General features: G+C 35.9%; 1 protein-coding gene across 2 annotated transcripts; it reads right to left on the bottom strand.

Moving 5' to 3' along the window:
* Positions 1 to 204: 204 nt before the first annotated feature.
* On the bottom strand, positions 205 to 27692 carry pih1d1 (PIH1 domain containing 1). Of its 2 annotated transcripts, none has more exons than XM_059348569.1 (11): positions 27601 to 27692; positions 24238 to 24320; positions 20715 to 20772; positions 19893 to 20081; positions 14756 to 14817; positions 9343 to 9424; positions 9167 to 9263; positions 5183 to 5209; positions 4431 to 4509; positions 1415 to 1558; positions 205 to 449 (listed from the first exon to the last, which is right to left on the bottom strand). In XM_059348569.1, exons 2-11 carry the CDS (start codon positions 24316 to 24318, stop codon positions 414 to 416), a joined length of 855 nt encoding a protein of 284 aa, XP_059204552.1. In that variant the 5' UTR covers positions 24319 to 24320; positions 27601 to 27692; the 3' UTR covers positions 205 to 413. The 2 variants fall into 2 exon arrangements, with proteins under 2 accessions (XP_059204552.1, XP_059204553.1); XM_059348570.1 differs by lacking the exon at positions 27601 to 27692 and adding an exon at positions 27566 to 27593.
* Between the last annotated feature and the right edge of the window lie 296 nt (positions 27693 to 27988).

Genomic DNA, 27988 nt, shown 5'->3' with positions numbered 1-27988 from the left:
CTGCAGTAGAGGAGGGGGAACCTCCAACTGGGTGGTGCTGTAACAAGGGATTTTCATTCATCACCAAAGTAAATAACATTTTGCATCATAGATATTTAGATAATATTTTAAGTGTCATCTCAATCATAAAGACTTCACTACATGCTTACCACAAGAACAGGGCAAATGGGAAATGATTCATTAAGTTCTGCAGTGTGAGAAAATATTTGCACCATAAACCTTTTATTGAACGAAAACATTTTATTTTACAGTCTTTGGAACCGGCTTCAGTCCACATTGAACCCAATGGGGGTTTAAGATGTGAGTAAGAAAAAAGAAAGAAATGTGACTTTATTTTAAAAAAACAAACACTTTTATTATCACAGCATCATTTTTGAACAAAAAATAAATAACTGGACATCATTTTCATAGTTTTATGAAGACACCACAGGCATAGTGACTGTAAGGATCTGAAAAAGAGAAAACAGGAAGAGTACAGAATGTTAGGAGAGTTCTTCATGTCTTACTGTTATATGTAGTGTGTTAATGACAAACTGCAATTAGATTGTGTGTGTGTCTTTTCAAATTTTGTGAGGCACATCTACCAGTATCATACTAATACTGTGCATGCACTAGCCCACCCCGGCTAGACCAGGGGTGGGCAATTAATTTTCCCAAGGGGCCACATGACCAATACCATAAAAGTTACGGGGGCCGGACCAAAACTCTGAACTAAATTCTGCTCAACATTAATGTAATCGCTTTATAAAATACAGTAAATTATCTGGTTTTGAGCTGCTACTGATAGGAACACATGTTATGATGAGACTGTTAATGTGGAGTAAATCAAATATAGCAGTAAAAAGTAGTAAATACTCCAATCACTATATCACTTTAACATTTATTTTAAACTCAACTGTAAATGACCTTTAGCAAGGTTCCTATTGGTGTTTTTGTATTATATAGCTTGTTTTTCATGTTTGTACATTTTTTAAGGTGTTTTACAATGTTGTGATGCTTTTATTTTGAAAAGGTGCCATCCAGTGTGAAACGGGTGCTTTAATTTTGAAAGGTAGTGACAGGAAATAACTGGTAGAACGGTTAAAAACGAACGATATAAAGTATCAAAAGGCTTCTATAGTGGCTGACTGACAGGACACAAGGTTTGTTAGAGTTTATTTTATTCTGTCATATATATTAGTGGCTATATTTGTTGTCTTAACTATAGTAAAAGTGCTATTTTTTTCAAAATAAAAGCACTGCAGTTATATTGATTTCTAATTTCTGGGTAACCTCACGCCCAATGCCCAGGTCTGGGCTAGTGTGTGTGTGTGTTTTTAATTTAGTGTTGGTGTGCAGTGCATCAGTCTCTCAGTCTGTGCAGTATACAGGGTATCAGGTACAGGTATTGTATATGCAGGTGTGTGTTGAGTACCTGAGTGCTGTTGTTGTACTGCGCCACGCTGTTGTCCTGGTCGATGAGAAACGGATGGAAGACGTCGAGGAAGAAGAGCGAGGGCCGAGCCGTCAGCAGCAGCCGGTCCTCTCCAACGTCCAGGACCAGAGAACGGGACGACGGCTGCATGGAGACAAGTTCACCAGCTGAGACTCCATATATATACATACACTGGTCAAAAGTTTTAGAACACTCCAACTTTTCCAGAATTTAATTGAAAATGATGCAGTTTAATGTCTCAGTCTACTCTGAAATTAATGCACATTTGCAACATTTAAAATTCTTCATTGAGCATGATAGTGTTTTGAAAGTAAAAAAAAGATTCAAAATCACATTTTATGTTGGACTAAAGGACTAAAAAAAGACACAAAATGACCAAAAAAAGACACAAAATGACAAAAAAAGACACCAAAAGACACATAATGACTAAAAAAAAGACACAAAATGACTAAAAAAAAGACACAAAATGACTTACAAAGACATGAAAAGAATTCAAAAATGGACAAAATAGCCCAAGACTCCATAGAGTTAAGTTGTTAACCCATTTCTTGTTCCCTGAAAAAGGCCTACTTGTATAATTCTGAAATGTACATTATTTTCCAGTTTTGGTTAAGCTTACCTTTTTTTATTTACCTCTGGCAGTTCACCACTTACCTTTGGACCCTTTCAAGCTGTTCATTTGACTTGAACTGCTTGAATTTCAATAAAAAATGGAAAAATTCGGGTGTTCTAAAACTTTTGACCGGTAGTGTACATATATACATATATCAGTTCATCTATTGCATAACATTATGAAATAATGACATAAAACATTTGGGTATAACACATAGTACTAATACCACACTGTGAAATTACTCCACTACAAGTCCTGCATTCAAAACTTAAAAGTAAAAAAATACGTAGAAGTACAAAAATATCAGCATCAAAACATACTTAATACTTATTACTTGTGTACTTAGAATCAAAAGTAAAAGTACTCATTATGCAGAATGAACCCACTAAGATTGTTTCGTATAATCCAATATATTATTGGATTATTATTTTTTAATGTTTTCATGTAAGCAGTGTTTACTTTTCTCAAGATAGGGCTCATTTTAACTACTTCATATACAGTTATGAGGTTTAAACAAATAAAAGAAGTCTAGAAGTAACTAAAGCTGTCAGCTAAATGTAGTGGAGTAGAAGTATAAAGTATAAAGTATAAAGTTACATAAAAAGGAAATACTCAGGATGAAATGTTGCCAGAAAGAGATGCCTATTTGAAAAACCCTGCTTAGCCACAGATTATATATATCGTCTACTCTGCCTGTTATCATAATTATCAATACTTCTGACATTTTATTTCTTTGATTGTCTCAATATTCAACTATTTCTTTTTTTTTCTATTTATTTATTTACAAGATTAAAACTAACTTTATAACTGTTATGTCAGAACTACTTATTTCTGTATTTCATTTATTTATTGTAATGTCTTAACACTTTTTTCTTGTATGGTGCTCAGGATGTTTATTGTGATGTCTCTTACTTCAAATTCTGTCAGGAAATGTTATGGAAAATTATTAAAATGGTTAAATAAAAAGGTAAAAAAATAAATAAAAAGGAAATACTCAAGTAAAGTAGAAGAACCTCAAAATGTACTTAAGTACAGTACTTGAGAGTAAATGTACTTAGTTACATTCCACCACTGCTACTCACTGTCTTTTACTGATATATTCATATGTATTAACCCATTGAAGCCTGAAAAGCGGATATGTCGTTTTGTAGTATTTGTATAAGCTCTCAAATACTCTTTGAATTTCATTTCTATCTGTTACAGAGGCTGAAAAATCTATTATTTAGGAGAAGAGTTGACACTTCTGTTGAATTTCCAGAAAAACTTCAGGTTTTAGAGGCTGATTTTAAAATCACCCAGAGGTTTTACAGGCAGTTTTACAGGCGTTTCAGGCCTCAATGGGTTAATTGTAGTGTATTTGCCTAATCTCTGGTGTGTTGTATTTGTTGGTTTCTTGGTGAACTGGGAGCTTGGCTCAGCACCAGTGGGAAGTCAATGGTTCAGGCTAGCAGCCGGTGTGGGCTGAGCTAATGCAGCACATGTTGGTGTCCTGAGGCAGAAGCAGAGCAGCCAGAGAGGCTCCGGGGAACAGATGTCAAACTGCTGCTATCATGGAATTTAAATTCACTGAGACCAACATGCTGCTACATCCGAAAAAACTGTCTAAGGCTACGGTCAGACTGCAGCCTGAAGGTTATAATAGTTTTGGATTTTTCTTTAGTTTTAGTTTTAATTTCGTTGCAAATTTTTGTCTTCAAATTCAGTTAGTTTTAGTTAGTTTTTAGAGTGAGTTTTCTAGTTTTAGTTTAGTTTTTAGTTTTTGAAAATGCTTAGTTTTAGTTTAGTTTTTATTAGTTTTAGTGTTAGTTTTTTTGTAATGGGCTATATGTTGGTGCCAAATTCAAAGAGGTCATAAAGCACCCATTTCACACTGGACAGCACCTTTTCAAAATAAAAGCATCACAACATTGTAAAACGCCTAGAAAATGTACATAAATATATATATATATATATATATATATATATATATATATATATATATATATATACATATACATATATATATATATATATATATATATATATATATATACATATACATATATATATATACATATATATATATATATATATATATATATATATATATATATATATATATACATATATATATATACTCCACATTAACAGTCTTATCATAACATGTATTGTTATCAGTAGCAGCTCAAAACCAGATAATTTTCTGTATTTCATAAAGCGATTAAATTAATATTGAGCAGAATTTCGTTCAGAGTTTTGGTCTGGCCCCCGTAACCTTTGTGGTATTGGTCATGTGGCCCCAAATTAATTGCCCAACCCTGCTCTACAATGTGGTGAAAGAAATAATACTCAAGCACTGTTAACCAACATATCACCTTTGAATATTATTATAGTATGTCTCACCACTCCAGGTAACTTTATTTCTGCAATGAGGTACTCCGGGTCACCAGCAGGGGGCTCCACAAGTAACGTGAACTCTGGTCTGGAGACAGCGAGGGTTCAGTGGAGCAGATTCAAAACAGAAATGGAGAAAAAGTATGAATGAGAAACAAGTAAAAAAACAAAAGGTGAGTAACAGACGTATCTGGCATGTTGCTTAGATTTAAAGGAAGGAACAGGACTGAAGCTGCCAAAATAAAAATAAAAAGAATCAGTAAATAAACAGATTACAAGGGAGTATAAGGGCCACATTTAAAAAAATAATAATAATCACGTGATTAAAGTCAAATATTTAATTAATTATGAGAAAAAAGTTGAAAATATTTAATTCAATACAAGAATAAAGTCGTAAATATTGAATTAATGACGAGAATAAAGTCGTAAATACTGAATTTATTACAAGAATAAAGTAAAAAATATTTAATATTAAATCAAATGTAGGGAAATTAGTACTGAAAATCAATTAATTTTAGAAAGTAAATTAAAAAAATTAAACATGAAATTAAATGATTAGAGGAATTAAAACAAGGGTAAATAAAGAAACAAATTCAAACAGAAATATCAATGTATGTCACATTTCATCAATTAATTAATGCCTACATTTATTATTCATATTATTTTTGGTACTTTTATTGGCAAATTTATTTATTTAACGAGTAATTTCTTTTTTTTTTATTTTGGCGGCTTCCGTCCTCCATAGATAAGAAGGGACGTACCTTTTGGCCTTAGCAGTGGAGCTCTCCCTGGAGAAAAAGAGAGTTTAAATATACAAATCATAAAGTGATTTCTCAATAATACTTCCTCTTCATCCTCTACCTCAGGGTTCCCCAAACTACGGCCCGCGGGCCACTTCCGGCCCGCCAAAGCAATTGGAGTGGCCCACTTAACTATCCCAAACAATCCCTCTAAACATGGCCTGTTTTTTTAAAATTGCATTTATGATATATTTATTTATAAAACATCCACATGTAATGATTAAGGTAGGCGTTCTAATTAAAATTGACCTTAGTTGTGAATTATTTACAGTAGTAGCTAATTTTCACCCCCTCACACACACACAATGGTATATTCCGAACTACGTGATGCCGAGCCGTAAGCGTCAAGTTTTCGCAGCAAGTTTTCGCAGCAAGTCAAGCTAACGGAAGAGAGTCGGTCAACAAAATGTGGAAACACCTCATTGTTAACTGGCATCAGCTTGTGTTTTTATTTTCTACAAAATAAAAGGAATATCTGTGGTACTTCAAATAAACATGTGAAGACTTTTTCTTACTTTTTTGCAAACCAACAGGTGGTGCCAACGCCAACAAATGATCGTTATATTTACACTATAACACTGGTGGTCACTTTGGCCCATATCATTTCCTGTTAGAAAGAAAGAAAAGCTGATGTGGCCCCCACCGAAAAAATCCCCCTTGGACAAGTCATCAGCCGCCATGAAATCTCTGTTCGCCGCTATGCTGATGACACACAGCTCTATGTTAAAGCCACAGCCGCAGCCCCACCTTCATCATCATCAAAACTCACCACCTGTCTGGAGGCGGTAAAGGCGTGGATGGAGCACAACTTCCTCCAACTCAACAGCTTAAAAAAACAGAAGCCATTATGATCGGCACCAAGTCATCGTTCATAACAATGAACTCCCAGACGCTGAAAAGCTGCTCCACGCCTTTATCTCCTCCAGACTGGATGACTGTAATGCACTTCTCATCTCGAAACCCTAGCAAGAGTCTGCAGAGACTCCAATACATCCAGAACTCTGCAGCTAGGGTTACATTTAGTCATTAAGCAGACGCTTTTATCCGACTTACAAATGAAACTCGTCTGTTTTCTAGGAAATGTGTTTCCGATTTAACCTAATCAGGACATTTTACAAGAGAAAGAAAAAACTGTGTGTTCCTCTTATTTCTTTTGTTTTTCGTTTTTGTTCTCCTCCATGTGACTCCACTTGTGCCAGTCTACCCTCTAGGCCAGACCTAGACATTAGGCGGCATGAGGTTACCTGGTAACCTGGTTACCTGGTAGTACTAGTAAAGTAATCTTGCATATTTAAATATGTGTTGTGTTTAACAAAAGTTTTAGATTAAATTAAATCTATTAATTCATGCTAGCAAGGTTTGACACAGTAAACTAGATTTGCTCAAATTAATACTCTGATGATATTTTTACATGGACTGATTTTCAATTTTCAATGAGAAAACTTCATCTGAAATTATTGTAAATCAACATTTAAATGGGATTCTATAAGCATGAATGCATGTGCGATGTTCATGTTATTTTGATTTTCTACCCTGACAAGTTCTTTCATTTTATGTCTTTCTTGGTCATTTTGTGTCTTTTTTTTGTAATTTTGTGTCTTCTTTTGGTAATTTTGTGTCTTTTTTAGTAATTTTGTGTCTTTTTTTTTTAGTAATTTGGTGTTGCTGGATTGGTCTCCAGTCGCTTTAATCTGTGAATTTATCCCCTAAATGTAACATTCATAAAAAGTTAGAAACTAACTGGAAGTCCTGCTTTAATAAGAGTCAGCGAGGAAGCATGGCTGCAGATATTTAGTGGAATTGGAGAGAATTTAGTGGAATTAGAAGCTAGAAGTGCTTTTATTTTGAAGGTGATTTAGGTACATGCGTATGCACCTGCACAGAGCTTTCTTGTTGCTGAAATGTCATCTCACGATAACAAAAAAGGAACAAAAGTTGACAGAATGTTTTTAACAAGACATTCAGGCCAAAGACTTATTCATTAAATAAGAAAAAAAAGACCTGAAAAAAAAAAAAACTAATAAATTGCAGGTTCGTTGCAGACATACATAATCTATATTGGTTTTGTGGTTTTAATGTACGTTGTGTTTAAAATAAATGGAAAAGTGAGATAATGATTAGAGTTTTTGCTATTTTTACTGCTATATTTGCTGCTATATACTTAATCCACATTAACATAGTGTTATCATTACATGTATTGAAACCAGATAATTTACTACATTTCATAAAGTGACAATATTAATATTGAGCAAAATTAAGTTCAGGGTTTTGGTCTCTGCAACCTTCCCAAAGGACTAAAAACATTCCTTTTTAGCAAAACCTTTGGTTCTTCCCATCTAGATGGTTTTTAGATTATATATGTATGTTTTCTGTTTTTAGCTGTTTTTTTTTCCTTTTTTATCCTTTTTATAATTAGAATGTTATGCTTTTAACCTGTAGCACTTTGAGATTTCCTGTAATGTAAAGTGCATTACAAATAAAATGTATTATTATTATTTTTCATATTGTGATACATATTGGCAGAGGCAGGCTACAACCGCAGTGCTTTTATTTTGAAGGTGATTTACGTACATGCGTATGCACCTGCACAGAGCTTTCTTGTTGCACAAATGTCATCTCACGATAACAAAAAAGGAACAAAAGTTGACACAGAATGTTTTTAACAAGACATTCAGGCCCAAGACTTATTCATTAAATAAGAAAAAAAGAACTAATAAATTGCAGGTTCACTGCAGACATAGATGATCTATACTGTTTTTGTGGTTTTAATGTATGTTGTGTTTAAAATAAATGGAAAAGTGAGATAATGATTAGAGTTTTTGCTATTTTTACTGCTATATTTGCTGCTATATACTTACTCCACATTAACATAGTCTTATCATTACATGTATTGAAACCAGATAATTTACTACATTTCATAAAGTGACAATATTAATATTGAGCAAAATTAAGTTCAGGGTTTTGGTCCGGCTCTCTGCAACCTTCCCAAAGGACTAAAAACATTCCTTTTTAGCAAAACCTTTGGTTCCTCCCATCTAGATGGTTTTTAGATTATATGTGTATGTTTTCTGTTTTTAGCTGGGTTTTTTTTCCCTTTTTTATCCTTTTTATAATTAGAATGTTATGCTTTTAACTTGTAGCACTTTGAGATTTCCTGTAATGTAAAGTGCATTACAAATAAAATGCATTATTATTATTTTTCATATTGTGATACATATTGGCAGAGGCAGGCTACAACCGCAGTGCTTTTATTTTGAAGGTGATTTACGTACATGCGTATGCACCTGCACAGAGCTTTCTTGTTGCTCAAATGTCATCTCACGATAACAAAAAAGGAACAAAAGTTGACACAGAATGTTTTTAACAAGACATTCAGACCCAAGACAAACCGGAGCTTATTCATTAAATAAGAAAAAAAGACCTGAAAAAAATAAAAAACTAATAAATTGCAGGTTCGTTGCAGACATACATGATCTATATTGTTTTTGTGGTTTTAATGCATGTTGTGTTTAAAATAAATGGAAAAGTGAGATAATGATTAGAGTTTTTGCTATTTTTACTGCTATATTTGCTGCTATATACTTACTCCACATTAACATAGTCTTATCATTACATGTATTGAAACCAGATAATTTACTACATTTCATAAAGCAACAATATTAATATTGAGCAAAATTAAGTTCAGGGTTTTTAGCAAAACCTTTGGTTCCTCCCATCTAGATGGTTTTTAGATTATGTATGTATGTTTTCTGTTTTTAGCTGTTTTTTTTCCCCTTTTTTATCCTTTTTATAATTAGACTGTTATGCTTTTAACCTGTAGCACTTTGAGATTTCCTGTAATGTAAAGTGCATTACAAATAAAATGTGTTATTATTATTATTATTATGTGGGAAAACTAAGTGCCCACCCCACTCCGGACCCACAGACAGAGTCAGAGTCACTTACTCAGGATGAAGCTCTTGAATCACCGGTCTGCTCTTTGTCCGGATATTCTGCTCACTAACAGAACCCAAGAATTTTCTGTTCTTCAGCACTTTCCAGTCTGCAGAAAAACAAAGAGGAATGTCACCGTCTGCTACCAAAAACTACATCCACAGCGAACACACAGCCTAATCACCCACCTCTACTCAGCTCCAGGTGGTATTTATTCTCCAAACCCTCTAATGACACCAGTATAACGAACTGCTGGAACAAGGGATCCTTCTGCAAGATAAACACATTTCATACTGTTACACACTGGTAATTTACACTGGGTAGCACTGTGATTCCCTCTGGTGGTTTGGTTAGAAACATTACAGAAGATAATCACAAAGAACACAACATACAGTCATGGAAACACTATAAGACCAACCTTTTCCCTCAAATTCTTGTTCATTTTAATGCCTGATGTTGTTTCTCCATCACTTTTGGGGACATTACATTGACTTACATTGATTGATTGATTGATTGATTGTCTTTATTTCGAACAAGCAAGCAATAATAAAAAAAAAAAACAAGTTTAAATATTAATAGATGAATAAATAAAAAAGGAGGAAGTATAAAAACGTATCTAGTCCTACCCCTTAACAGATCAATTTGGCTTGGATAGTTAGTATTATGTTATTAACATGTCAGTATGATAAAAAGCTATATTAATGCATATATATATATATATATGAAATAATGAACAATTGTGTGTGTATATATATATATATATATATATATATATATATATATATATATATATATATATACATATATATATGAATAATCAATATAGTCACATACAAATATTATAAACAATTGTGTATATATATAAACTATAAACAATTTATATTACATTATAAATACCTATACATGTATATTGTAAATTACTATATCTATATAAATATTGTAAACATAAATACAATTACCATGTATATTACAAAACTACAGTCTACGTATGTCCATGTTACAGAGGCTATTCTTAATTTCTGTACTTTGTGAAGATGATGTCTTTATATTTGTTTTTATTGACAACTACAGACCCGTCTGACAACTACAGACCCGTCTCTCTCCTGCCGTTCCTCTCCAAAACTCTGGAACGGGCTATCTTCAATCAGCTGTCCTCCTATCTACATGGGAACAACCTCCTTGACCCTCACCAGTCTGGTTTCAAGAAGGGCCACTCAACAGAGACTGCCCTTCTCGCTGTGACTGAACAGCTTCACAAGGCGAAGGCGGCCTCTCTCTCATCTGTTGTGGTTCTACTGGACCTTTCTGCAGCTTTCGACACTGTGGATCACCAGATCCTCATCTCCACCCTTCACCACCTGGGAGTATCGGGCTCTGTCCTCTCTCTGCTCAAATCCTATCTCAAGGACCGCACCTTCCGTGTAACTTGGAGGGGTTCTGTTTCAGAACCCTGTCTACTCACCACCGGGGTCCCTCAAGGCTCGGTCCTTGGTCCGCTCCTCTTCTCGATACACTAACTCCCTTGGCTCCCTCATCCACTCGCATGGCTTCTCCTATCATAGCTATGCCGACGACACCGAGCTAATCTTCTCATTTCCCCAGTCTGAAACACGTGCAGCAGTAGGTATCTCTGCATGTCTGGCCGACATCTCCCAGTGGATGTCCTCGCACCACCTCAAACTCAACCTGGGAAAGACTGAGCTACTCTACCTCCCAGAGAAAGGCTCCCCCACCACTGACCTCCACATCACTGTCCAGAACACAGTGGTTGTCTCCACAGAAACCGCCAAAAACCTTGGCGTAACTCTTGACAACCAACTGTCCCTCTCAACAAACATCACCGCCACCACCAGATCTTGCAGATTCTTGCTGCATAACATCAGGAGAATCCGCCCGTTTCTCACCCAGAAGGCAGCTCAGGTCCTGGTCCAGGCACTGGTCATCTCACGCCTGGACTACTGCAACTCCCTCATGGCAGGTCTGCCTGCCAAAGCCATCCGACCTCTGCAACTCATCCAGAATGCAGCTGCTCGATTGGTCTTCAATCTTCCCAAATTTTCACCCACAACACCCCTCCTCCGCTCCCTGCACTGGCTACCGGTGGCTGATACGCTTCAAGACTCTAGCTCTGGCGTACTCTGCTGCTAACGGTTCAGGTCCTACTTACATCCAGGACCTTGTCAAACTCTACACCCCTGCCCGTCCTCTCCGCTCTGCATCAGCCAAACAGCTGGCGACTCCCACCCTCCGCGGGTCAACTCGCCTCAAAACCTCCTCCAGACTTTTCTCTGTCTTGGCTCCCAAATGGTGGAACGAGCTCCCCACCGACATCAGGACCTCAGACAGCCTGGACATCTTCCGCCAGGCTGAAGACCTTCCTCTTCCAACAATACCTCGGTTAAGTCATGGTCACCTAATAAAAAAGGTGGCTCTTATTCTTTTCTCTTCTTTTCTTCTTTAACATATAGCACTCCTTAGCAATGAAAGTTAGCTCTTAAAAGTTATGTACTTACTCGATTCCTGTGGTCTATGTCTAGTACCATCAGGTTGAATGCACTTATTGTAAGTCGCTTTGGACAAAAGCGTCTGCTAAATGCCATGTAATGTAATGTAATGTATTTGTTTTTAAATGTACAGTCATGGAAAAAAATATTAGACCACCCTTGTTTTATCCTTGCTGTCTTGTTCATTTAATGACTGGTACAACTAAAGGTACATTTGTTTGATCAAATATAATGATAACAATAAAAATAACTCATAAGACTTTTAATTTAAGAGCCGATATCTAGCCATTTTCCATGGTTTTCTTGATATTATTATTATTATTATCAAGCCTGCCTCTGCCAATATGACCTGAACTCCACCAAGAGTCTTTGTATTTTTCTGGTTGTAGTTTTTACGTCCCTGCAGGACTGTAAAATGTATCACAATAGGAAGTATTATTGAGAAATCACTTTATGATTGGTATCAGATGCTCTCTTTTTATCCAGGGAGAGCTCCACTGCTAAGGCCAAAAGGTACGCCCCTTCTTAACTATGGAGGACGGAAGCCGCCAAATTAATAAAAAAAGAAATTACTCAATAAATAAATACATTTGCCAGTAAAAGTACCAAAAATAATATGAATAATAAAACATGTACAAACAAATGTACCTTAAGTTGTACCAGGCATTAAAATGAACAAGAAATTGAAGCAAACAAGGGTGGTCTAATAATTTTTTCCATGACTGTAGCAATGATTTGACAGTCCAGGAGAGCGAGCTCTGTCCTGTCCTTTATACAGTCTATGGATAAACTGTGTGTAAAGTAAACAACAACAACAACAACCAACAGCTTACTTTGCTTCTCTGACGTGAAAGATCTGTTGATCTGACCATCTATCCTTATAAAAACAATATGTTATGTCATAAATGATTGTATGATGTTCCACTTCAACAATCAGTCTCTTGTCGTCTGTGTCGCCGATCCTCTGAGACCCTTTGATTGATTGATTGATCGATTGATTGATTGCTGATCTGGTGCCCCGGTCATAACATAATGTTGATGTGAAGTAGTTTTAGGCTGCATGAACTGCTTATTGTGTTTTATTTTGAAAGAGGCGGAAGTGTTTTACGTTGATTCTGAGTCGGACTTCCTGTCTGGTGATCTGCTCTGTTGAGATTTACGCGGTTTGGCAGCGTCTCGCGGAGAAATAGAAGTCCTACCTAATGCTCGCGCTGAGACGCTGACGTGACGCTGCAGTAACGTTACGCAGCGCGCCCGGTGGAAACGCTCTCATTGATTAGAGTGTTACCTATTTGCAACGGCGAACGCGACGCTGCTGTAACGCGCCCGGTGGAAATCAGGCTTAAAGGAACACTCCACCGTTTTTTCATATTAAAACATGTTATTGGGTCAAGTAAGACGAGTTGATACAGACCTCTTGCGTCTCAATGCGTGCACTCAATCGCCCTGGCGCGCGGCGCCACTTGGCTAGCACTTAGCTTAGCCCAGTTCATTCATTAGGATCCAAACAGATGGACAGTTAGAAGCGACCAAACTCCTCCACGTTTTCCCTATTTAAATACAGGATAATCCAGGACAATACAAATAATCCTGAAAAATCTTCTCCCCTCAGAAGTGATGATATTACTGCGCCGAGTCGAAGTGCTCCCAAGTGCTATTCCGCCATACATTATAGTTCTCCTTTTTATCCGCTTAGCTTAAATAGGGAAAACGTGGAGGAGTTTGGTGGCTTCTAACTGTCCATCTGTTTGGATCCTAATGAATGAACTGGGCTAAGCTAAGTGCTAGCCAAGTGGCGCCGCGCGCCATGGCGATTGAGTGCACGCATTGAGACGCAAGAGGTCTGTATCAACTCGTCTTACTTGACCGAATAACATGTTTTAATATGAAAAAACGGTGGAGTGTTCCTTTAAGGGTGCTTTCACACCGCTAGTTCGATTATCTGGTCCACACCAGGCAGTAAAATTGTTACATTGTAGCATGCAGACGGCGTGTGGTCCGCGTTCACACTGTTCACAAATTCTTGATTCCATGCTTCCAAGATGGAGGTCGCTCTTTGTCCCCCTACAAACAAAGACGAACGACCCCCACCCCCACAGGTATCTGCATCTACCCTCTTATTGGCTGATTCTAACCAGAAATACAACTCCCAGGTAGAGACAGAAGGTCTCCTGCAGCCACTTGTGTATAAAAAAAACAGGACAAAACCACATAAAACCAGAATAAAACCACATAAACCAGAATAAAACCCAGTTCAAACCACTTAAAACCAGAATAAAACCACATCAAGCCAGAATAAAACCACATCAAGCCAGAATAAAACCACATAAACCAGAATAAAACCCAGTTCAAACCACTTAAAACCAGAATAAAACCACATCAAGCCAGAATAAAACCATCTCTTGAGGCTCAGCACGTCTGCTGTCCTGGTCTGAACTCCAGGAGGACCAGGACAGTCCCCCTCTGTCTCCAGCTCTAAGGGAAGGCTGACAGGGCTCCAAACCAAGCTTGGGTCCAGCCACGCTTCTAAGTTTCCTGCCTGTGATTTATATTGGATATAACCTCACCAAGCTTTTGGAGCCAATAACAGCAAATACGTTTGGAACCACCAAAACCCAACGAGGTGCTGATTCTTATTCAAAAGGGGTTCTGTTCCCCCTCTCAACTCTGGACTCTGTGGTCCAGTACTGGGCAGTTAGTAAGCAAGAACAAGTTGTTAAGCTTTAATCAATGGTGTTGATCTGTTGTGTGTTTAAGTATATTTGTTGTGATATTTTATGTAGCCAGATAATTTGAAGTTGTATGATTGATCTTGCTCTACAGACTTTAAGTTGTACATTTAAATGAACTATAGCTCATTTGATTTGCTCAAAAGGTATATTACACATTATCTCTCACCCACATTTCCACTGTTAATAGACTTTTAGATTAGTTATTGTGTGTTCTGTTAGTTTTCAGCTCAGATATTATACATACTTACACAACATGCATCACCCAAAACAAGCATAACATCTCTACTATTTCCTCTCCCCTTAACATAAAAAGAAATGTGTTTATTTGTATGGATGACAAAACAAGACTGCAAACATAAACACACCTGGCACTTCTGGAAGAACTCCTGGTTGATGACCACATCATAAGCTGTGCAAGCCTGAGAATCTGAAACAGAGACGCATTAATTCAATATTTTGGGACAAGCATGGGAAAATAGGGAGCAAAGTCAAACAGATGTATTTTTAGCAGCCCACTGAGGAATAGTGACAAATACACAAATGTTGAAGTTTTAACTTCCTCAAATAAAGTGTTGGAATGAAAACATAATACAGCTAATTCAGCATTGGATGTAAAAATTAAAAAAAGAGATTTAATATAATTTTACATCTCCTGTTTAAAACGTGCTTCAACAACTGTGCATTTGCATTCTATACAGTGCTTTTATTTTGAAAAGGAACTTAACATAGTCTTAAGACACAGGCGAAACTAACTAAAGCATGGGTCTCAAACCTCCGGCCCGCGGGCCAATTGTGGCCCTCGTGACAATATTTTGTGGCCCTCACCTTGATATGAAAGTTTAATGTGAGTTTTATATGAATGGCACTTTACCGTGTTGTGTGTGGAAGGTTCTTTTAATTACTTTTTTGGCAATTCTGTCTTTTTTTTTTTTTGTAATTTTGTGTCTTTTTTGGTTATTGTGTGTCTTTCTTTGGTCATTTTATTTCTTCTTTAAGTAATTTCGTTTTTTTTCCTATCATTTTGCATCTTTTTTGGTCATTCTGTGTCTTTTTTAAAAATGATTCAGTGTCTTTTTTTTTGTAATTTTGTGGGTTTTTTTTGTAATTTTGTGTCTTTTTTAAAGAATTTTGTTTTCTTTTTTGTAATTCTGTCTTTTTTTTGGTCATTTTGTGTCTTTTAAAAAAATAATTCTGTCTTTTTTTGGTCATTTTGTTTCTTCTTTAAGTAATTTCGTTATTTTCCTGTCATTTTGCGTCTTTTTTGGTCATTCTGTGTCTTTTTTAAAAATAATTCTGTGTCTTTTTTTTGTCATTTTGTGGGGGTTTTTTTTTTAGTAATTTTGTGTCTTTTTTTAAAGAATTTTGTTATATTGTAATTCTGTCTTTTTTTGGTCATTTTGTTTCTATTTTAAGTAATTTAGTTTATTCCTGTCATTTTGTGTCTTTTTGTTGGTCATTTTGTGTCTTTTTTTTGGTAATTTTTGTGTCTTTTTAAAGTAATTTCGTTTTTTTCCTGTCATTTTGTGTCTTTTTTTGGTCATTTTGATACTGCCTCCAGCGGCCCCCAGGTAATTTGAGTTTGAGACCCCTGAACTAAAGGATCAAAGAGAGCTCTAGCTGAATTATTTCCCTTCTTGAAAAATAGGGATGAATTTGATGCAGGGGCAGCTATAACACATGAAGTGGGACTCAGTATTCAGTAGGAGGTCTGGTGAGGATTTCCTGCATTTTGGTGACTTCTATGCATGAAAATAGACTTAAACTTTCTTTATTGTCATTGCACAAAAAACACAACAGTGAATCTGGCAACGAAATATCGTTGCTTGGCTTCCGCATTACACATAACACAGAACTGGTGAGCAGAACCTGTTAATAAATACATACTGTGGACTGTCACAATAAATATATCTATATAAATATATATAAAAACTTGTATAAAAATAAAAATAAAGATGTCCAATATGTACATGAATTACTGCACCCTCAAAGTTAGCAGCAGTATCTGAATTATTGCACAGATGATTAAATAAAAATGAAAATAACCATGTAACCAACCTAATAGCAGGTCAACTCGGGGAATAATTGACTTTAAAAAAGGTGAACACAACATTCAGGTGCAAGAAAACAATGATATTTATGTAAGGACTAATTTATACATTTTAAAAATCAAACCACTAAATAAATATTGCAGAGACTTTGAGCTCTAGCTTTCAGTTTTACCGCCTCAGGTCCATGTAACTCCTGAAGGAAACAGGAAGTTCAAATGAACCATTTGAGCTGGTTTGCTGGACTTTGGACATTTTTGGCAACTATCAATGTGTATTTGGTAAGGTGTGTTCTTTTCCTTTGCACCGGTGCTGGGGGCATTAAAGTCTTACTCACATTACTGTGACGAACAGAATATGTCTACATATTTGAACCCACGGGCAAAAACAAATAAGGGAAGTGTTTCCAAAGCACAAGGATGTTTGTTTAATAGCTGTAAAACACCCTAACATAACAGGGCATGAGTTAACATGCAAAACTTAATCTGTAACTTGTTTTTTTTGCAGTGATAAATCATATTCACCAGAATGGTTAGGTCACAGCCCATGAGTCAAGTATAGACAGTGCCATTCAAAAGTTTGGAATCACTTGTAATATTGATTTGTCATGAATAATGACTACTTTAACCCTTTATCAGGCAAAGAACTATATTTGGTAACTTCAGGTAATATTTTGGGAAAAAAGTTGCAAATTTACTAGATTAAAGTGGCAAATCTGTGTGAAAAAAGTTGCAGATTTACGAGAAAAAAGTGGGGAAAAAAGCAGCTTTTTTCTCCCAGATTCACCACTTTAATCCTAATAGGACACTCATTGAAATACTTGCAAATTCCAAATTTTAACCCTAGAGGATATTACATACTGCCAGAATGTGTAAAAAAAAAACCATACGAAAATAATATTTTGAGAAAAAAGTTTACGAGATTAAAGTGGCAAATCTACAAGAAAAAATGCGCAGATTTATGAGATTTAAAGTGGTGAATCTGTGAGAAAAAAGCTGCTTTTTCCCCCACTTTTTCTCATAAATCTGCAACTTTTTTCACACAGATTTGCCACTTTAAATCTCTTGAATCTGCAACTTTTTTTCTTGTAGATTTGCCACTTTAATCTAGTAAATTTGCAACCTTTTTCTCAAAATATAGTTCACTAAGAAGGTCAATCTTGCTGTCAAAATATACATTTTCTGGATCAAGGAATCCATGGCCAAATTGAACATATTTATTTGATCGAATAATCAATTTGATCAAATTTTCTGGTGTTATTGGAGACTTTGGAGACTCATTTCTACTCTACTTAACAAGTAGCAGGCGCCATCCCAAATCAATTTCTTTGCTAATCTTTGACATATCCAAGACTCTAATGTTGGAAATAATAAACAATAAAAATATTGATGTATGGTGATTTAATAGCAGTTTTTGTAAGCGTGGCCTTTTTTGGCCACGAAGGTCACCAGAGGGAGTATCTGGCACTATATAAAAAATACTAATGCAATCAAATCAATTGCTTTGCTAATCTTTGACATATCCAAGACTCTAATCTCCATCAAAACCCCAGCTCCCTGCTATTTATTTTATGAAAGATTTCAAATATATAAACTGGCATATAAAGGGTTAAAATTCTGAAAATGATTTAATGTTTGGTAGTTTTGAACAAGTCTGAAGTTGTTAAAGAGATTTATGAAAAAAAATCTGAAAAAAAGATTTTTGTATGGTGATTTAATAGCAGCTGTTGTGTGTGTGTGGCCTTTTTTTGGCCACAAAGGCAACTGGAGGGTCGTAAATATGAGGAAGGAATATTAGTCTAGACGGAATTGTCCAAAAAGTGAAAGTGAGGAGCATTTATGGGTACAAGTCAGGAACCGGCCTACTTTACTTATTTCAAGGGTGCTGAAATCCAAAAAAAAGGTTATAAAATATATATATATATATATGCAAAATACCAACTTTTAAGGTGAAATTAAGCATTATTTGTGTCACTTTTTTAGGCCAACATAAATATTCAATCAATATCACTTTTAAATGTTCCAGTTGGTATTTTGCATATATATCTATATATATACATATATATATAGATATATATGTATATATACATAAAAAAGGCACTGAGCCTCCACTATATCCTTGCTCTGACTCTAGACTATAGATCTAGAAACTTAATTTCCTCATCTTTGATTGCCTACTTACAATAAAACTAAGGGGAAATGGTCCAATGACTGAGTAAGATGGGCAATTTGGCCGCCATATTGATACAAATTAGAAGGTCAAAAACTCAAAATTTCGCTTGGGAACCATTTTTTTTGGACTCAGCACCCTTGAGATCTGTAAGGTAGGCCGGTTCCTGACTTGTACCCATAAATGCTCCTCACTTCTTATAGAAGGCCTTTATTCTGAAATCCGTCTAGACTATAAGTGGCTTGGAAGATATATTGGTAGAGATTTATTTTATACGGCAGCCATCTTCGATTAGCTACTTGATGAAGTGGCTCCCACCAAAAATTGAAACTTATGGTGATGGAGAGCATGTGGAAAAAAATTGGTGCTTTTTTCCTGCGTGTACCTATTATTTTGCTAAGAGTATTTGGAATACATTACATTCAGACTTTTGCAATTCCAAACATTGGGTCAGTGGTGTTAGTCTAGACAGATTTCAGAATAAAGGCCTTCTATAAGAAGTGAGGAGCATTTATGGGTACAAGTCAGGAACCGGCCTACCTTACAGATCTCAAGGGTGCTGAGTCCAAAAAAAATGGTTCCCAAGCAAAATTTTGAGTTTTTGACCTTCTAATTTGTATCAAATAGCCACCAAATTGCCCATCTTGCTCAGTCGTTGGACCATTTCCCCTTAGTTTTTTTGTAAGTAGGCAATCAAAGATGAGGAAATTAAGTTTCTGGATCTATAGTCTAGAGTCAGAGCAAGGATATAGTGGAGGCTCAGTGTCTTTATATATATATATATATGCAAAATACCAACTGGAACATTTAAAAGTGATATTGATTGAATATTTATGTCGGCCTTAAAAAATGACACAAATAATGCTTAATTTCACCTTAAAAGTTGGTATTTTGCATATATATATATATATATATATATATATATATATATATAAAGACACTGAGCCTCCACTATATCCTTGCTCTGACTCTAGACTATAGATCTAGAAACTTAATTTCCTCATCTTTGATTGCCTGCTTACAAAAAACTAAGGGGAAATGGTCCAACGACTGAGCAAGATGGGCAATTTGGCCGCCATTTTGATATGCAAATGAGAAGGTCAAAAACTCAAAATTTCGATTGGGAACCATTTTTTTTTGGATTCAACACCCTTGAAATAAGTAAAGTAGGCCGGTTCCTGACTTGTACCCATAAATGCTCCTCACTTTCACTTTTTGGGCCATTCCGTCTAGACTATGAATATGCCTCCCTAAGAAAAAAATAGCAGCTTTGGATTTGGTCACGTACTGTTGTCTATTTCTGTGTGCGGCTCGCCGAGGCTCATGGGAACTCTGTAGCCGCTCGGATCTTCTGACTGGAGCAGCTCCACCAGCTCCTCTTTGGAGATTTCCGGTGGCAGCGGTACAGAATTCGACTGGCAGATGTTGACAAAAACCTTCTGCTTGTTTGGCTCGGAGAGAGTTTTCACACACATGCCTGAGATGGGACAGGAGGAAAGGGTCAGGAAAGATCAAGAGATTTAGAAAGAGAACAACAAAATGATCATTTAAGACAAACAGTCATACAGATGAACAATCCCAAGATTGGATCTAATATGGATCTCCCAAGATTGGATCTAATATGGATCTCCCAAGATTGGATCTAATATGGATCTCCCAAGATTGGATCTAATATGGATCTCCCAAGATTGGATCTAATATGGATCTCCCAAGATTGGATCTAATATGGATCTCCCAAGATTGGATCTAATATGGATCTCCCAAGATTGGATCTAATATGGATCTCCCAAGATTGGATCTAATATGGATCTCCCAAGACTGGATCTAATATGGATCTCCCAAGATTGGATCTAATATGGATCTCCCAAGATTGGATCTAATATGGATCTCCCAAGATTGGATCTAATATGGATCTCCCAAGATTGGATCTAATATGGATCTCCCAAGATTGGATCTAATATGGATCTCCCAAGATTGGATCTAATATGGATCTCCCAAGATTGGATCTAATATGGATCTCCCAAGATTGGATCTAATATGGATCTCCCAAGACTGGATCTAATATGGATCTCCCAAGATTGGATCTAATATGGATAGTAGAGCTACTCACCTGGTTGGGGTCGGATAACTTTGGAGTCCGGATTTTCAGTCTGCATCTTTCCCACTGTCTAAAAAGATAATAGACAATTAAATAGTCTATTTAAGTTAACCCATTGAGGCCTAAAACGCCTGTAAAACCTCTGGGCGATTTTAAAATAAGCCCCTAAAACCTGAAGTTTTTCTGGAAATTCAACAGAAGTGTCAACTCTTCCTACTAAATAATAGATTTTTCAGCCTCTGTAGCAGATAGAAATGAAATTCAAAAAGTATTTGAGAGCTTATACAAATACTACAAAACGACGTATCCGCTTTTCCAGGCTTCAATGGGTTAATGAACATTTTGCAGACCCTTTAGAATGATTTACAGTGTCATAAAGTTTCCATTGAGGATGAATTACTATTTAGGGCATTTTTTTTGTAGCTTTATTGAGAGGACAAAAAGACCCACTGATTAAAACTGATAAAAACGCAGAATAAAGCAGTTTCACTCTCAAAATCAGTGTTTCTCATATGATGTTTGGTAGACAATGTTTCCTCTGCTTGTTTCTCTGACAACTAAAGATCCAGACATCTGATGACTAAAATCATTCATCTATATGGTTAAAAATCATAAAAATGCACCTTAAAACTGGATAAAAAGTCAGTTGGAACACTGTTGGAAACATCTGTGAGGAAGTCAACAACTCAGCAAGTTATATAACATAGGTCTAGTCGTTTTTTATGCATTTTTATAAAATAAAATGTTACGCATTTTAGTTGATTTCTTTTTTTTTAAATCTTTTTTTGGGTATTTTATAGCTTTTATTGACAGTAGAGATATTGAGAGTGAAAGGGGGAGACAGACTTGTAATGTTTTTGCTCCCTTACAGGTTGGAAAATAATTTCTGAGTTTCAATCTTCTGCTCAAAATGTCGTAACATTTTGAGCAGAAGATTGAAACTCAGAAATTATTTTCCAGCCTTAAAAGATGTATGAACTCCTCATTATAAATTAAATGAGCCCTAACTCAATTCATTACACTCGACGCACGTAATTCATTCATTCAGCAGCGGTGCACGGGTTTTTTTTTTTAAACAGAAGGTGAAATGTCCGTACTGTTTTTTCTCTTAGGCGGGAGGCAAAAATGCTTGGGCGCCACGTCTAAGCCGTATAATGGCAGGGGAAACCCTGTTTACAGTGTCATACAGTGTCATAACCATATGCACTGATGAGTTTACATGTGAAATGTGTTTGTGGTTGTCTGTTATTCCGGTGAAAGCCAAAGACACTTTATTAGTCATAGCCATGATCAAAAAACACGTAGTGTTCTTTGTACTTGATGTACTTTGTACTCTGTAATTATAGAATTATAGAATTATAGAAGGACATTTAGGGAATTTCAATGTTGCACACTTTCAGGTGAAATGAATCATCTTAACAAAGCTAAAAGAACAATCTGTCTCCAAACGGGAAGACGTTTGTTGTTTTTTTGTTGTTAATCTATTGCACCATCGTGAACAATACAAACTTGTAATGTTTTTGCTCCCTTACAGCAGCTGTTCTCAACCTTGGGGTCGGGACCCCAATTGGGGTCGCGAGATGATTTCTGGGGGTCGCCAAATCATTTTGGAAGTCAGCTCTGTCTCCACTGTGTTAAAGTGTTCATGTGTTAATGTGTTTTAGTCTTTTTTGTCATTTAATGTCTTTTTTGGGGCGTCATTTTGTGTCTTTTTTGGTCATTTTGTGTCTTTTTTGGTCATTTTGTGTCTCTTTTTGGTCATTTTGTGTCTCTTTTGGTCATTTTGTGTCTTTTTCAGATCATTTTGTGGTCAATTTGTGTCTTTTTTGGTCATTTTGTTTCCTTTTTTTTGCTCATTTTGTGTCTTTTTTGGTCAATTTGTGTCTTTTTGTGGTCATTTTTGGTCATTTTGTGGTCAATTTGATTCTTTTTTGGGTAATTTTGTGTCTTTTCTGACAAATCCCAAAGAATCAAGTTGTTACTTTGCAAGGAGTCTCTGGCTTGAAGCTGACTGTTACACACTCAGGAGGTCAGAATGGAACTTATTGCAAAGGACTTAGATTAAAAGTAACAATAAAATATAAACATGTATATAAATGCGCAGACAGAGAGATGTTTTAGTTGTTGTCTCCTTCATTATTTGTCCAAAATTCATCTTATCAACTGAGTTTGTATGATGCAAAAGTGCTTGGGCGCTGCGCCTAAGCCGTATAATGGCAGGGGAAACCCTGTTTACAGTGTCATAAAGTTTCCATTGAAGATGAATTGTTATTTAAAGAGGAAGAATTATCACAAACCAAATTAAATCCACCCATATGTACTGATGAGTTTACATGTGGGATGTGTTTGTAAGCACTTTATTAGTCATAGCCATGATCAAAAAACTTCAAAAAGATCAAAAAGAGTACTTTGTACTCTGTAATTATAGAAGGACATTTAGGGAATTTCAATGCTGCACACTCATGTCAAATGAATCATCTTAACAAAGCTAAACAAAGAATCTGTCTCCAAGGGGAAAACGTTTGTTGTTTTTTTGTTTAATCTATTGCTCCATCGTGAACGATACAAACTTGTAATGTTTTTGCTCCCTTACAGGAATTGCTGAAAAATGTTACGACATTTTGAGCAGAAGATTTAAACTCAGAAATTATTTTCCAACCTTAAAAGATGTATGAACTCAATTCATTACACTCAAGGGTTTTGCTAGGACAGCCTAACTTGGTCCGGCAGGTTATGGTTCAAAATGTTTGACATAAAATGCTCTGCAACTGACAGCTGAGTTAGTAACTTTATGATTATTCTTTCTACTTTTCCTTAACCATGTTTTTACTAATAACCATCCTGTCATTGCCATTTGTGATCACACACAAAAGATAAAGTCACGTTTTAACCCAACTCCCTTTAAAGATAGATAGATAGATAGATAGATAGATAGATAGATAGATAGATAGATAGATAGATAGATAGATAGATAGATAGATAGATAGATAGATGGATAGATAGATACAGTACAGGCCAAAAGTTTGGACACACCTTCTCATTCAATGCGTTTCCTTTATTTTCATGACTATTTACATTGTAGATTCATCAAAACTATGAATGAACACATGTGGAATTATGTACTTAACAAAAAAGTGTGAAATAACTGAAAACATGTCTTATATTCTAGTCAGCAAAGGGTGGCTACTTTGAGGAATCTAAAATACAAGACATGTTTTCAGTTATTTCACACTTTTTTTGTTAAGTACATAATTCCATATGTGTTTATTCATAGTTTTGATGCCTTCAGTGAGAATCTACAATGTAAATAGTCATGAAAATAAAGAAAACGCATTGAATGAGAAGGTGTGTCCAAACTTTTGGCCTGTACTGTAGATAGATAGATGTACTTTATTTATCCCAAGCTGGTAAATTACAGTGTAGCAGCAGCATTACACACAGAGACAATGACAACACAATTAAATAAAAAGAACAACCTAGGCAGACTTCAAGCAATAAAATATAAAAATACAATAAAAATACAAAGCAATCTGACCTGTAACAGCAGCTGTTGATACAGCTCCTCCTGCTGCTGGAGCTCCAGCTCAGAGTTGAGGAGTGATGAGTCTGTCATCATGGCTATATGGAAAAAATATATGAACAATTAATAAAAAATCAAATAATGTGTTGAAACGGTTGCTTGTGCTCCTGTTGCCGCTCTCATCAATCATGCACAATATAGTTATAAGTCGATATGAAACACTGAACAAGCCTGGAAACAGCACCAAAACAGATTTTTTTTATGTTGTTCGTCTTGATATATATTACTTTTGATGTTTTTTTTGTTTTTTTTTTTTATTTTTGTCGAGCGCTTCAAGAGCTAGAGGACATTATACATGTACAGTATAAGTACATACATGTATACAGTTGAAACCAGAAGTTTACATACACTATATAAAAAGACACATATGCTTTTTTTCTCACTGTCTGACATGAAATCAGAGAATCACTTTTCCTGTTTTAGGTCCGTTAGGATTACCAAAATTATTTCTATTTGCTAAATTCCAGAATAATGAGAGAAGGATTATTTTAGACACATAAAAACACACAAGAAACACACAAAAACACACTAAAAGATAAAAAAAAAAAAAAAAAACATACAACAAACAACATAAAAACACACAGAACACAAATATAAAAACCCACAAAAAACACACACAAAAATGACCCAAAAAAACACACAAAAAATAAAACATTACAAAAAAAACTGCAAACACCAAAGATTGCATTAAAAATGCAATCTTTGAAAAAGACAAAAAAGACAATTTTTTATTACTTTCTTCAAAGTCAGACGTTTACATACATTATTACAACATTATTATGCCTTGAAACAATTTGGGAAAGCCCAGATGATGATGTCATGTCTTTGGAAGCTTCTGAAAGGTTGATTGACAACATTAGAGTTAATTAGAGACACACCTGTGGATGTATTTTAAGGCACACCTGAAACACACTGCTTCTTTGTGTGACATCATGGGAAAGTCAAAAGAAATCAACCAAGATATCAGGAAGAGAATTGTGGACTTGCACAAGTCTGGTTCATCCTTGGGTGCAATTTCCAGATGCCTGAAGGTTCCACATTCATCTGTTCTAATAATTATACCCAAGTATTAACACCATGGGGAAAAAAGCATATGTGTCTTTTTATATAGTGTATGTAAACTTCTGGTTTCAACTGTAGTTTCACAGCCCAGGTAGTACTAGGTCATATTCTTCAGTAAAGAGAACAAATACTAAATGCAACAAACACTCATGGGCCACTTTATTATGTTCACTTGTTCAACTGCTCCTTACTACAGATATCTAATCAGCCAATCACATGGCAGTAACTCAATGCATTTAGGCATACATGTAAAAATAATCTGTTTAATTTATGGTAAAATACCAGCAGCTGTGGTTGCCAGAACTTCACTGTAAAAAATACAGTGAGTGGGTTTTCTAAAAGAAAACCCTGTACATTTAAATGTAAATATCATCAAAAAATTTAATTTAGACTGAGTAGTCCCTTTATTTTTAGGGTCATTGTGTCCTTGTGATGTTATGATATTTCTCCTTTAATTTCACATGAAAAAAAACTGTGTTTTCTACAGTTAAAGTTTTGTACTATTGCTTGATTTACGATAATTAAAACGGTCTACTATGCAAGGTTATATCTCTCTTATATGTTAAACTGTCCATCGGAGCCGTTGCTCAAAAATTAATTTTGTGGTGACAGGGTGATTTCTGTTTAAAATGAGCTGAGGACCAAAATGCTGCTTGATTCTAGATTCTTAATTGGATGCTTTTAAAGTGGTCCCTTTCTTATTTTTTTTTGTGAAAATTGAGGACACTTCCTTTCCTATATTTTTCTATCATTTTGTACGGTGTCCTTGAGTGCCAAGAAAAGCGCCTTCCAAATTAAATGTATTATTATTATTATTATTATTATTATTATTATTATTATCTATGTAGTGGGTCAATCATTATATGGATGATGTGTTTTATTTTCATAACATCATATGTGAGTGAGTGGCTTGACAAGAGGACATAATGGTGCATTTGTAGTTCTCTGAGTGTTTGCACATCTGTACATGAAAATGCACCATGTTTTTATTGATAATAACCAAAATCATTATCAATAAAACCATGTTAAATGTTTAGATATCAGCTCTTCAATTTAGTTTTTATGAGATATTTTTGTTGTTATTATTATATTTATCCAAACAAATGCACCTTTAGTTGTACCAGACATTAAAATGAACCTATATGTTTATTAAATATGTGACGAATCTGCTAAATGAGGCAGAAAACAGCTGCACACACCAGTACGGGCACCAGTTAGTTAGGAAAAACCAGTAAGGACACAACACCTGCGTCACGAGGAGATGATTTGGCAAAAAAAAAAATACTATTTTTACAAAAAACGACTTTATTATTTTAACAGTGTGACGATATATAGTGTGGAAGTGGCTGTTTCCTATCAAAACCTGTTGATACGAACAATAAGTGACCAGAGTTTAACCCTCCCGTCGTCCTTCCGGGTCAAATTGACCCAATCTGTTTTGACTATTCCTTCTTTCCTCCCTCCTCCTGCCTTCCTCTCTTCTTTCCTCCTTCCTTCCTCCTCTATCCTCCTTCCTTCCTCCTCTATCCTTTCTTTCTTTCCTTCCTTTCCTCCTTCTTCCCTTCTTTTCTTTCCTCCTTCAGCTATCTCCTTTACTTTCTCTCTTCTTTCCTTCCTCCTGATTTCCTCTCCTTTCCTCCTTCCTTCCTTCCTTCTTTCATCCCTCCCGCCTCCATTCCTTCCTCTATCCTCCTTCCTTCTTCCCTTCCCTCGCCCCCCCTTTCCTTCCCCTCTCTTTCTTTCTTTCCTTCCTCCTTCCTTTCTGCCCTCTTTCCTTCCTGCCTCCCTCCTTTTCTCCCTCCTTCCTTCTTTATTTTTTCCTTCCTTTCTTCTCCTCCTCCCCTTTCCTTCCTCCTTCCTTTCTGCCCTCTTTCTTTCCTTCCTCCTTCCTTTCTCTCTCCTTTCCATTCTTTCTCCTTTTCCTCCTCTCTTCTTTCCTTCCTCCATCCTTCTTTCTTTCCTTCCTTCTTTCCTCCATCCTTTTTTACTTCCCTTTGCGTCCTTCCCTCTTCTTCCTTCCTTGACCCGAGGACAACAGGAGGGTTAAGTTAGAGAGCCCGTTGTCTTGGTTACATGTTTGTCCGCGTCTCGAGACGTTAATGTTAGCTTCCTAGCTTTTAGCTTCCTAGCTTTTAGCATACTAGCCGACTGGCTTCGCTCTTTGTTTTCCAACAGAAATAATTCATTTCTCTGCTGTTTGTACAGTGTGTTTAACGTTTACCTTCCTTCTACAGGCGTAAATAAACATGTGTTTACCTTTCCACGACTTGTTTCCGGCGCCTGTGTGACGTCAGAAGTCGCGCCGGTGCGGTGGACAACGCAGCAACATCCGATACCAAACCTTCAGAATAAAAGCGCCATCAACTGCCACAATAAGAGCCTTGAGCTGGGTCCTCATTTATAAGCTGATCAGTGGCGGTTCTAGACCAGTTTTACTGTGGGGGCCAAGCAGGGGCCAGTGTTTGATCAGAGGGGCCCATTAAAAAACGACTAAACATTATTTTTAAGCATCCAAAACCTTTATTTTAGCTCATTTAAAAATCTAATTTAAGTATATTTGGAAGATACAAATACACTGATTGAAACAATGAGACTTACCAATAATAATTATTTTTGCACGACAATGATATTTCTCATTTTTGTG

Source organism: Centropristis striata, chromosome 13, assembly GCF_030273125.1.
Source record: "Centropristis striata isolate RG_2023a ecotype Rhode Island chromosome 13, C.striata_1.0, whole genome shotgun sequence".
Lineage (NCBI taxonomy): Eukaryota > Metazoa > Chordata > Actinopteri > Perciformes > Serranidae > Centropristis > Centropristis striata.
The sequence above is the reverse complement of the archived record's forward strand: the minus strand, read 5'-3'. Positions and strand labels throughout refer to the sequence as shown.

Bases quoted from the DNA above. Each gene is read 5' to 3' on its own strand.
- pih1d1 (XM_059348569.1), bottom strand. From the start codon at position 24,318: ATGATGACAGACTCATCACTCCTCAACTCTGAGCTGGAGCTCCAGCAG. The intron at 20,773-24,237 runs GTCAGATTGCTT...TTATCTTTTTAG, and splicing joins ATCAACAGCTGCTGTTACAG to ACAGTGGGAAAGATGCAGAC. The intron at 5,210-9,166 runs GTAAGTGACTCT...CTTTTTCTCCAG, and splicing joins ATTCAAGAGCTTCATCCTGA to GGAGAGCTCCACTGCTAAGG.